We start from the raw sequence: 12,225 nt of genomic DNA on the forward strand, positions 1-12,225 counted from the left end.
ATGGCCGGAGCGGTTCTACTAAGGGCAGGCAGGTTCCAGGCACCTGCCAGTTGCGAACTGAGGCAGGGGCAGGTCAGCAGGCAAACGCCACAAACCGGGGAGCCAGTGCCAGCCCTGGGCACTCAGCACCTGAAGGACGAAGGTGTGTCGGCTGCGTGGGCTACAGCTCAGGTCTCACTGGCCGCAGAGGGGCCAGCCAGCTCCAGGCATGGGGCCCAGTGATCTTCAGGTGCTTTGCTGAGCAGGCTCGGAGGAGCTGGGACGGGAACAGTGGGGGTGGCCGTTCCCCTCGGGCTGTGCAGAAGCCAGCTGACACCCGGGCATTGCTAGTGTCACAGTGCAGAGAGGGGCCCGTCTCTGCCATGCAGAGATGGGAGGAAAGCGCGCAGGTGGGTGGGCATGTGCCAAGCTGTCTCTTGCTTCGAAACTCATGTAACAGCAACAAAACTGGGCGTCGGGTGGGCAGCAGCAATGGCGCTAGCCCAGAGGAGTTGGTTATGGTTGTGGCCCCTGTTCCAAATGCTGGCTGCAGCCGGCTGTGGGGCTGCGGTGGGGGTGGCTGAAAACGCAGAGCTGGGGCGATGCTCAGCAGAGAAGGGGTCCAAGGTGCAGGGGAAGGGGTGGGTATCAGGTGCCCCCCAGGCCGATACAGCTCTGCAGCCTGCGTGTGTAGGAACTAAATCTCACCAGGCCTCGTCTACAAAAGCAGCTTGTGCTGCTTCGACTGTCTGGGCACAATGGAAAAGGTACAAGCCCCGAGCGTGTGTAAACCACACACCTGCTGGGTGCGGTGTCCTGTCCCATCCAGTGGCACCGAGACCACAGAGAGCAATTAATGAGTCTGCCCTACAGCCTGAGCTACCAGCCAGCTGGCTTTTAGCTCCTGCAATAGAGGCTCATGCACTAAACTCCAGAGGTCCCAGTTCCATCGTGTATGCCAAGGCCGGGCTCTGTTGGTGTTACCCGCGGATGCAGCTACTCTGGGATAAATGTGCTTAGAGGAGTGTGGTTAGTCCTGTCCCAGCAGCAGAATAAAGCTCCGTTACCCTGCGTCCATGCCAGGGGGTGACCCGGTTTAACTGTTGGGACCTGGCCCCCCTGCAAACATGGGGACAGCCCAGCCCTAGTATCTGTCCCGGAAGGAGCTGCCCCTCGCACCAGTGCACCTTTTGGGTAGTGCTACGCGCCAGCCTTGCCTGGTGACAGTCCATGCCCAGGCTTCCCTGGGCTGAGGGCTCATGCCAGCCACTCAGATCCCCTGCCCCAAGGGGTCAGGCAGGGTGGGTGGGGCTCCCCCCCATGTGGGGGTGCCAGAGCATGGCTCCCAGGCTCCCTCACTTTCATCTCTTTCTTTCCAGACACAACGACCTCCCCTGGCAGCTGCTGAACTTGTTTAACAACAGGCTAAGCATGGCAGCGGCAAACCTCACCCTGCTGAACGACACCCACACCAACATCCCCAAGCTGCAGAGTGGGCACGTGGGGGGGCAGGTAGGCTGCACATCCCACGGGCACGGCCCACAGAGCCACAGCCATGCTCGCAGCAAGGCCCCCCCCCCTCAACTGGCAGCGCTCATACCCCCGTGGAGGCAGCCGAGCAGGGAACACAACCCTGACTCCAGGAGCATGGACTAGGCAGGGCTTTCCGGCGCAATCCAGCCGAGGAGCCTCTATGAGTCTGACTCAGCCCGGTGCAGCAGGAGAGCTCCCTGGAAAGCCCCAGTGGCAGGGCAGCCGGCCCTCTCTCGGCTGAGCAATCGCTGGAGTTTTCCTGGGGCCAGAGGAAGCCAGCCCCTGTCACCCACCTACTGCCTGCACTTCCCCAGCACAGCTGCTTTCACTTCCACCGTGCTCAGGCTCCGGCTCCCTGATGCCCAGGGATCCAGCCCAGCCCCCAGGCAAAGCAGGGCCTCCCTCACCACCTTCACAGCAGTTCCCAGAGGCTCTGAGCCCAGGGATGGAGCCAGGAGCTACTGACGCTCCATGGCCGTCAGCAGCTGCCTGACCTCTCTGGGTCTGTGCCCACCCAGGGTGAGACCCCTGCGGCAGCAGCTGGCGGTTTGTGCATGTCGCCCACCCACCCAGTCCCAGATACTGAGCGAGCCCCACAGCTGGCTCTGGGGTGGGTGTGGGTTGAAGGTGGCAATGAATGAGGCAAAGCAGCCGCCTGAGCAGCTGAAGCTGCCCTGCCCCACGGCACTGCCCTGCACGGAGGGCTGGGCTCCTTAACGCCCCCCTTGTCTCCCTGCTCAGTTCTGGGCGGCTTACGTGCCCTGCGATACCCAGAACAAAGACGCGGTGAAGCGAACGCTGGAGCAGATCGACGTTATTCACCGCATGTGCGACAAGTACCCCGAGGCCTTTGTGTGTGTCACCGACAGCACAGGTGAGCGATGGGGCGCAGCCCCTGCCCGGCTCCTGGGAGGATGGGGAGTGCAGGAGTGGAGCAAGGACAGCCAGTGCTGCATCCCAGCCCCGAATGAGCTGGGTGAGGGGGACCTCCCTGCCTAGCAGCCGCTGCCATTCTGCACCCAGCACCCTGTCAGGGCATGGTCCTTGCCAGCCCCTTGTATAGGGGAGTGTAGGGGGTTCGGCCGGGGCTCGTGCCCCCTCTGGGGCGGCGGGGAACCAGACCACCTCGCTCCTTCGGCCAGGTGTGTCCGGGAACTAGCCTGGCGGAGTGGCAAACAGCCAATATTAGCCGGTCCCAGCCCTGGGTCAGGGCGGGCAACTTGCTGTCAGTAGCACAGGCCCTCGGGCAGGGCTGAGCAAACAGCTGAACAGGAAACCCCAGGCTCCTGGCTCCGAGCGACCTGGGAGGGAGGGTGACTGGCACCCGCTAGGTGGGTGGCAGGTGGGACGCAGGCCCACCCACTCCACTGTGTCCCAGCCCGGGGCCCTAGCAGGGGCAGAGAACCCACTGCTGCGTCAGTGGGATCCTGACCGCAACACGCTGACATTGGCTCTGGCAGTGCTGCAGCCAGACTAGGGTCAGCTGCCCTCAGGCTACTTCCTACTTCTCCCTCTAGAAGTACCTGGGTCTGGATGGCATCCTCCACGGGGTCACACACCATGGCTTCCTTGGGGTAACTGGCGCACGGTTGGCTCGGCAGCTCCTCGGGGTAACTGCTGAGCAGCAGGCTTGGCAGCATCTCTGGGCTCAGGCTAGCATCAGGCATTGGCTGGTCTGGCCAGTCCTCGGGTCGGCTGCCAATTGCTCTGGTCTCCCAACTGGGAGCTACGCCACAGGCGTCTGGCCTCTCCGGTGGCTGTGTTCCAAGTGAGCTCTGGAGTCGGGCTTTTATACTTCTGTGACGAAGTGGGAATGTTCATAATGTGGGTGCCTCAGTTTCCCCATGCCGTTCTTACGTATCTAGGTGATGGGAGAAGGGAGTGTGATTGTTGCAGATCCCTAGAGAGCAGATGTGATACTGTCTGGGCAGAAAATGGCTCACACTCTGTCTCCTGGCAACTAATGACCTGGGTCCCTCCTCTACAAAAGGTGCCAACTGAAGGTGTTGGAGAACAAAGAGATCAGGCGACCTCCTGGCCTGGGAAAGGGAGACAGCAGAGAGGAGGAGGGGCTGGAGCGGGAGTCAGTTTGGAGCTGGCTGGGGACGAGGAGTGAAGTGTAGACGTGGGTGTCTGCCTCACTACCTCCCAGGACGGACCCGGATGAGGGGTCCCATTCTCTGTACCTACAAGCTCTGTTTTAAATCGTATTCCTGTCATCTAATACACCTCTGTTTTTCTGGCTGGCTGAGAGTCACATCTGACTGCAAAGTGGGGGTGCAGGATCCTCTGGCTTCCCCAAGACCCCGCCTGGGCAGATTCGCTGTGGGAAGCGCACGGAGGGGCAGAGGATGCTGAATGCTCCAAGGTCAGACCCAGATAGGTGGAAGCCATGTGATCTTCTCACCCTGGAGACAGTCTGCTCACAGAGAGGAGACTTCCCCAGAGTCCTGCCTGGCTTCGTAGGGAGCAGTTCCCGACCATCACGCAGGGACTCCGTGACAATTTCCTGTCCTGCGCCTTGACCTGGGGGGCGGGCACAGGGTTCGCTGGCTTGGCCCACTTTGGTGTCCAGAGAGGCTCATCCCTCTCCGTGGCAGCAGGGAACCAGACCGCCTCGCTACAGGGAGGTAGTTCCCTGGCACCCTGCCATGTGTGTGTCTGGGGGGACCGTCTCTCTTGGTAGACGTGCCTGCCCCGTGCAAAGCCTACTGAGGTTTCCAGCAGTCGGTAGCAGGGAGCTCAGGTTGTCAGGAGCCAGCCCCTCCGAGGTCTCCTACAAGGGTTGTCACAGAGTCCCCGGGCGATGCTCTGGAACTGCTTCCCACAAAGCCAGTCAAGACTTTGGGGAGCCTCCTCTCCCTTGGAGCAGACTGTCTTCAGGGCAAGAAGCTCACACGGCTTCACCTCCTGGGTCTGACCTTGGAGCATTCAGCATATGCCCCTCCATGCGCTTCCCACAGTGAATCCACCCAGGCGGGGTCCTGGGGAAGCCAGAGGGTCCTGCACGTACCCCCACTTCGCTTCGCAGTCAGACATGACTCTTAGCCAGCCAGTAAAACAGAAGTTTATTAGATGACAAGAACACGGTCTAAAACAGAGCTTGTAGGTACAGAGAATCAGAGCCCTCAGCTGGATCCATTCTGGGGCCCAGTAAGTCAGATAACCCCATCTGCCCTCACTCCTCGTCCTCAGACAGCTCCCAAATGAAGACCCCTCCAGCTCCTCCTTTCTGGCCTATGTCTCTACCCCGGGCCAGGAGGTCACCTGATCTCTTTGTTCTCCCACGCCTTTAGCATGCCCTTGCAGGGGGAAGGGCCCAGGCCATTAGTTGCCAGGAGACGGAGTGTCGGCCAGAACTGAGGCCCCCATACAGCATTCAGAGGAAACATTAAGAACAGCCCCACTTCGTCACAAGGGTAGCTAGGGCCTGCCAGGCAGAAGGGAGCTCAGCAGGTCTGGGGCAACCCCCTTAGTGGGTGACCTGGCACCCATTAGCCGGCATGGCTGGCTGGGATTCCCCCTGCCCCTGACTCAAGACTGGGAAATGCTGCTCTTGCAGGCATAGAAGATGCCTTCCGAGCAAAGAAGGTTGCCAGCTTGATTGGCGTGGAGGGCGGCCATTCCATGGACAGCAGCCTGGGCACCCTGCGGATGTTCTACCGGCTGGGGGTGCGCTACATGACCCTCGCCCACAGCTGCAACACCCCCTGGTAAGGACCCCAGCGCTGGGGCACAGGGCAGCTTGCTGGGCCCAGTGAGGTCGGCATGCAGGGGGCAGAAGAATGGGGGCTGCTGGGTTTGGAACGACCTACAGGGACCCAGGGATTCCCCAGGTGAGTAAGTCCCAGTGCAGGTCCCAGTGCCCACAGGGGGGCCAATGCCTCTTCCTGCCCCGGTGCTGGCACTCGGGGGTGGGCAGCAGCCTAGGGCCAATAAGTAGCTCAGGCCGCGTGGGCTCACCAGGCGCTGGCCTGATGTGTGCGCTCTGGCTCGCAGGGTGGACAACTGGCTGGTGGACACAGACCAGGAGCAGCCCGTCCACAACGGCCTATCGCAATTCGGGAAGGTGAGTGGGAACGGCCCCTACCTGAGGGGCTGGAGGCCGACCTCCCCATGCTCACACATGGGGCAGGGAGCTCTCAGCTGGAGGCCCTTGTGGGGATGGGGAGGGAATAGAGCCCTCCCACTTCTCCAGCCAGGGACCGGCCGTTCTGGAAGGGGCGCTGCTGGCATCTCAGGGGCTGCTCCTGCCACATACCAGAGCACAGCCCGCCAGACATGCTGCTGCAGGGGCTGTTCCAGCCCGGCTCCCACCACGGGAGCTGCCAATCACTGGCCACGTTCCCAAAGCCACTGCAGTGTTTTCAGGCCAGTAGCAGCCTGGCAGTGCAAACTCCTGACCCCGCTGTACGGCCTCTCTGGGATGCCTGGTGCCCCATTGTCATCCCCCTGCCCCAGCCAACGCTCAGCTGCAGCCCCTGTGATTTGCCAAGGGCAGAGAAACCTGGCTGCTGCTCACCTCCAGGGCCTGACGGTTTCTGTGCCTCTGCCCAGCTCTCGGCTGGCACTGGGGGGTGAAGTTCAGATCCTGTGGGCTGACTCCCCCCATGTTACCCCAGGGGCCCCAGAGCCCTGCCGTCTGCCCCACTGCACTGTCCCATTCCTAGAGCACCATACGGCTCTGCCCATGGAGTCCTCAGCCCAGGCCACGTCTGTCTCCCCCAACCCTGCTCACCCCGATTTACACACATGCAGGTGCCACGGAGTACCTGGGCGATGCTCTGGAACTGCTCCCCACAAAGCCAGGCAGGACTTTGGGGAGCCTCCTCTCCCTTGGAGCAGACTGTCTGCAGGGCAAGAAGCTCACATGGCTTCACCTCCTGGGTGTCTCCTTGGAGCATTCAGCATCCTCTGCCCCTCCGTGCGCTTCCCACAGCGAGTCCACCCCAGCGGGGTCCTGGGGAAGCCACAGGGTCCTGCACCCCCACTTTGCAGTCAGACGTGACTCTCAGCCAGCCAGTAAAACAGAGGTTTATTCGATGACAGGAACAGGGTCTAAAACAGAGCTTGTAGGTACCGCAAGCCAAACCCCTCAGTCGGGTCCATTCTCCGGAGCAGTGAGCCAGACCCCCACGTCTGCACTTCACTCCTCATCCCCAGCCAGCTCCAGATTTCAAAACCCCTCCAGCCCCTCCTCTCTGCTCAGCTCCTTTCCCAGCCAGGAGGTCACCTGATCCCTTTGTCTCCAACACCTTCAGCTGGCACCTTTGCAGAGGAGGGGCCCAGGCCATCAGTTGCTAGGAGACAGAGTGTCAGGCATTTAGGTGCACTGGCCCTTGGCTCTGCCAGATACTTAAGAACTGCCATGGGGACACTGAGGCACCTGCATAGTATTCAGAGAAAACATTAAGAACATTCCCAGTTCGTCATAGCAGGGCACCACCAGCCGGGGCAGCTCAAGAATGAGCTGGTGGAAGTGGACACGTAGGTGGGCGCTCCTGTCCCTGCCCTGTCTTACCCCCGTCCCCGTTCGATGTGCTGCCTCCCCGGCCTCTCAGTGGGCAAGTCCCCTGGCTCAGACCCCCCGCGCTGTGCCCAGGGGGAGGGGGCAAGGTCCCATTCACTCGGGCAGGTGGGGTGAGGCTAAGTGGGTGAGGAGGGCCCAGGAGAACATGCAGGTCCCACTGCTCAGACTGCAGGGCCCTGGGGCCAGCTTGTCGCTGATGTGGCCTGTGCCTAGCAGGAGGGGCTCGCACACTCAATACCTATCTCTCATCCGCTCCCCTAGCGTGTGGTCCAGGAAATGAACCGCCTGGGCATGCTGGTCGACCTGGCCCACGTGTCTGTGCAGACAATGGAGGATGCCCTGGAGGTTTCCAAAGCTCCTGTTATATTCAGCCACTCGTCAGCCTATGAACTCTGCAGAAACAGGCGCAACGTGCCCGACGACATCCTCCGCAGGGTGGTAAGATGGTCTGGACATGCAGAATGATGAGCGTTTCCTCCAGCACACGAGACCTGGGCAGACAGCTCCGACTCAGGCAGAGAGGGACCAGCTCTTGGGCAGGAGCAGCTCCTGCAGAGACAGCCGCTAGGCAAAACCGGCACGAGCCACTGGTCCTCTCCCCCAAGCAGGGGTCAGGAAGGATGTGGTATAGCAGGCCCTGCTGGGAGCCCAGGCGCGAGGGACTGGGGGCAGGAACCCAGGAGCTAGAGGCCAGGGGCGAGATCCCAGGCTTGAGGGGCCAGGGGCAGGATCACATGGTGGGATCCTGGGCATAAGGGGGTGGGGTCCTGGGTGCAAGGGAGGATCCCTGGCCTCAAGGGGATGGGGGCAGGATCCCAGGCACGAGGGGCCACGGGTGGGAACCCGGCCAGTGGTAACATCAGGTTGCGAGTGAGAACCTAAGTGTCTGAGCTGGAGGTGCTGACGGTGCCTCATGCAGCCTGCCGGCTGGATCACTTCAGGAAGGGTCCAGGGCTCTAAATGGGAAGTAGCATCCTGGACAGCACAGCGAGCAGCACCACCGCCGGCTTCTCCTGCACTGGGGCAGGCATGGGATCCCTGCCCCGGCAGCCGCAGCCGAGACACTGGGCTGCCCGGTCCAGAGAGCCCTCGCCTGCTGCAGCCTTTAGGAACCCGTGTGCATGGGCGGTGGGTACCATGGGCCAGGGGCAGCTAAGGCTCCCCTAACCCAGGCCAGGGCCCCGCCCTCGCTCCCTTTCTCCATAGGCCGGTCCAGGGGTCAAGGCAGCTGCTTGGGCTGGCTGGTGGCCCAGTGCTTGGGGGTCAGGCCAGTGCAGCCAGGGGCGGGCCAGTGGGCAGCTCGAGGCTCCTCCGGTCATGGGCGGTCTCAGGGCTCCAGCAGGTGGGGGGCGGGGCTGGCTGTCTAGCCTCCCCAAAAGGGGGGTTCACCCGCTGCCCATGCCTGCATGTCTCTGCCTGCAGAACCAGACGGGCGGCCTGGTGATGGTGAACTTCTACAACTCGTACGTGTCCTGCAACATGGAGGCTGCCAACCTGTCCCAGGTTGCAGGTGAGTCTGGCGCCAGACCTGAGGGACGTGGGGGGGACCCGCACACTGGGCCTTGCCCGCTCACCTCTGGCACGTCCCGCCGCAGATCACCTGGATCACGTCAAGAAGGTGGCTGGCTCTGCGGCGGTTGGCTTTGGTGGGGACTACGATGGCGTGCCCACGTAAGGAATGACCCATGGAGGGGAGATGGGGAGAGCTTCCTAACCCCACAGAACAGCCAGCCCCCCGCAGCACTGGCAGGGCCATCTCTGAGCCACCCCCAGCCATGCAGGCTGGGGCCCATGGCACCCCAGAGCAGGCTGATCTGGGGCTTGCCCTCCTGCAGGTCCCTCCCCTGAGCTTGCCCCAGAGCCTCAGCGTCTCACTCCACCCACTGGTCTCCAGGGAGATGCTGGCGAGGCCTCGAGGGGCTGCAGGTTGCTTTGCTGCCCAGAAATGGGTCATGGCTTGTCACTGAGCCTAGGAGAGAAATGTTCCCCCTGCACCAGGCCCCTGCCAGGCCCCCCAGCTCTGGAACCAAGGGCTGGGGCAGCTCCTGGTACCAAGGCTCTACAGGAAACAACAGGCTGCAGCTCCCCCGGCCACCTTAGCCCCTCGGCTCAGGGGCCCTGCGCAAAGGCATCCCAAGTGAGTCTCTCCCTCGAGGGGCAGCGCACACAGATGGGAGGCCCTGTGTGAGCCAGCTCCCAAGGACACTTATCTAGGCAGCACCTCCTGGATGCCACAGTGCCCTGGGCTGGGTGCCTGTTCGCAGGCCTCGCCGCCTCTTCCAGCTGTGGGGCCTATCTGCTTGGGAGCTGGGTGAGGGGCCTCCCCAAGGCACAATCCCTTAGTAAGAGCCCCACGCCTGGCCTAGCGATAAGGCACATTGCCAGTGAGGGGCTCTGGGGGCCACACACTTCATAGCTCCTGTGGGCTGAGCTCGCGGTACATCCCAGGGGCTCCTGGCGTCCTCCCACCAGCTCCCTGTGGGCCCCATCCCTCTATAGTGCCCAGGCCCCTCTAGGGCATGGATTCCCTGCAGCATTCCCCCAGACCAGGGTTCTGTGCAACCCACCTTCCCTTCCCTCCCCATACCGGGGCCCCCCATGCCAGGGGCTGGGTGCACCCCCAGTTTCCTCTCCCCCACATTCTTTTTTCTCTGGGGAAATAAGCTATCCAGGCTGATACCAGTGACTTCCTCTTAGCGGGACACGCAGAGCTGAGCTGGGAGAAGCGTTAGCCGGGAAAGCACTGGTGGGGGACATGAACCAGGCAGGGCTGTGTTATAGCATTGGCAGGCCTTCCTGTGTCCCCATTGCCCCTTTTGGCTTTCTGATGTCCCCCAGAATCAACAGGGATCCGCCGCCTGCTGCCTGGGCCCTTGCCTGGAATGCTGGAAGCCGTCCCGAGGCAGCCTGGCTCGCATGCTAACCGCTGATCTCCTGGACCCCTAAGTGCAAAACCTTTGCAAGTTGGGCCAGCTGAGCGTGGGAACCATGTCGGCAGGGGAGTCCCGTAGCCTGAGCTCCGCAAGGGTCAGGCTGGTCCCCGAGCTTTCGGCCGGCCTGGTAAACTCCAGACCAAGCCGTGAGCTCAATGCTTTCCGGCATCCTGCAGGGTTCCCCAGGGGCTCGAGGATGTTTCCAAATACCCAGACTTAATAGCTGAGTTACTGAGGAGGAACTGGACAGAAACCGAAGTGAAGGATGCCCTCGCCATGAACCTGCTGAGAGTCTTTAAGAAGGTGGAGGAGGTGAGTGAGAAGAGATGGGAGAATCGCTGCACGGAGCGCTGGGCCCCCCACACCCCACCTTACTGCAGGGCCAGATGCCTGCCTGGGCCATTGTGTGACGGGGGCACACCTCCATGAACCACGCTGCAGCCTGGCCCTAACCCAGCAGTGCTGCCATGGGGCTCTGCGGCCCCAACCTGCACCTGCCATCCTGATCCTGCCCCGCAGCTCTGTCCCCATCCCACGGCCCCAGACCCTGGCTCCGAGCCCCACTCCGCGGCACAGACCCAGACCCAGCCCCGGCTCCGAGCCCCACTCCGCAGCACAGACCCAGACCCAGACCCAGCCCCGGCTCCGAGCCTCACTCCGCAGCACAGACCCGGCCCCAGCCCCTGGCTCCGAGCCCCATTCCGCGGCACAGACCCAGACCCAGCCCCGGCTCCGAGCCTCACTCCGCGGCACAGACCCAGACCCAGCCCCGGCTCCGAGCCCCACTCCGCGGCACAGACCCAGACCCAGCCCCGCCTCCGAGCCCCACTCTGTGGCACAGACCCAGACCCAGCCCCGGCTCCGAGCCCCACTCCACTGCACAGACCCAGCCCCGGTCCCCGGCTCCACAGCACAGACCCGGCCCCAGCCCCCAGCTCCACAGCACAGACCCAGCTCCGAGTCCCGCTCCGCAGCACAGACCCAGCCCCAGCCCCTGGCTCCGAGCCCCATTCCGCGGCACAGACCCAGACCCAGCCCCGGCTCTGAGCCCCACTCCACAGCACAGACCCGGCCCCAGCCCCCAGCTCCGAGCCCCACTCTACGGCACAGACTTGGCCCTGGTCCCCGGCTCCACAGCACAGACCCAGACCCAGCCCCGGCTCCGAGCCCCACTCCACAGCACAGACCCAGCCCCAGCCCCCAGCTCCGAGCCCCACTCCGCAGCATAGCCCCAACCCCCGGCTCTGAGCCCCACTCCACGGCACTGACCCGGCCCCAGTCCCCGGCTCCACAGCACGGCCCCAGCCCCAGCCCCTGACTCCGAGCACCGCTCCGTGGCACAGACTTGGCCCTGGTCCCTGGCTCAGGCCCGGCCCCAGACCCCGGCTCCGAGCCCCGCTCCACGGCACAGACCCAGCCCCAGTCCCCGGCTCCACAGCACAGACGCGATCCCAGCCCCCAGCTCCGAGCCCCACTCCACGGCACAGCCCCAGCCCCCGGCTCCGAGCCCTGCTCTGTGGCACAGACCTAATGCTGGCCCCTGGCCTCCCTCTGCAGCACAGAGCCGGCCGTGGCTCCCCTCTGCAGCACACTGTGAAAGGCTGACTTTCCTTTCCCCATTAGGTGAGGGACAGTCTGTCCCAGGAGCCACCTGATGATGAGCCGATTGCGTACGAGGAACTGGAAGGGCAGTGCAGAACCAGCTATGGGTACCCCGCCCGTGACAGCGCCAGCCCCCCCAGCATGCTGCCAGCCGCTCTCATCGTCCCCCTCCTTTACTCCCTCCTCCTGTAGAGCTCTGGAAGCAGAGCCCCCCGCTTGCCCAGACCCCACCTTCTCACTTCTGAGCCAGCCTGGGGGTGGGGGGGGGACAGGGGGAGTGCCGGGGACTCCCCACCGCTCTGGGGCTGGCCCTGAAGGGGAGCCCAGCAGAGCACTGCTGCCCCGCTGTCTCCCAGTCTCACTGGGCCCACAGGGGGTGAGGTTCAGTCATCCTGCCATGATCAAAGCCAGGTTAAGTGGCCATGCGCCAGCCTAGGCCCCACTGTTCACCTCTGGCCAGTGGGCAACCTGGGCCTCCATGCGGCTTTTCCTGGGGGTTGAACCCACTCAGCTGAGCTAACACAACTTAACCCTGTCCCACCCCAATCTGCCTGCACCCAGCTGGCGCCTGCAATCCTGAATTAAAGCTGAGGCTCCGCTCCGCTCCCTGCTGTCTGTCTAGTCTATGACCTAGGACCAGCCACACCT

General features: G+C 63.2%; 1 protein-coding gene across 1 annotated transcript in view; it reads left to right on the forward strand.

Moving 5' to 3' along the window:
- The window catches only part of DPEP1 (dipeptidase 1), an 18,641-nt gene extending 6,416 nt beyond the window's left edge, over nucleotides 1-12,225 (forward strand). The window contains exons 2-10 of the mRNA XM_030582003.1: nucleotides 1,359-1,491; nucleotides 2,254-2,386; nucleotides 5,075-5,225; nucleotides 5,512-5,581; nucleotides 7,304-7,480; nucleotides 8,465-8,552; nucleotides 8,638-8,713; nucleotides 10,152-10,287; nucleotides 11,599-12,225. Coding sequence (XP_030437863.1) covers nucleotides 1,359-1,491; nucleotides 2,254-2,386; nucleotides 5,075-5,225; nucleotides 5,512-5,581; nucleotides 7,304-7,480; nucleotides 8,465-8,552; nucleotides 8,638-8,713; nucleotides 10,152-10,287; nucleotides 11,599-11,769 — 1,135 coding nt within the window. The 3' untranslated portion in view covers nucleotides 11,770-12,225. The remainder of the gene's footprint in view (nucleotides 1-1,358; nucleotides 1,492-2,253; nucleotides 2,387-5,074; nucleotides 5,226-5,511; nucleotides 5,582-7,303; nucleotides 7,481-8,464; nucleotides 8,553-8,637; nucleotides 8,714-10,151; nucleotides 10,288-11,598) is intronic.

The sequence above is a fragment of the Gopherus evgoodei genome, chromosome 12 (genome assembly GCF_007399415.2).
Source record: "Gopherus evgoodei ecotype Sinaloan lineage chromosome 12, rGopEvg1_v1.p, whole genome shotgun sequence".
In the NCBI taxonomy this organism is placed as follows: Eukaryota; Metazoa; Chordata; order Testudines; family Testudinidae; genus Gopherus; species Gopherus evgoodei.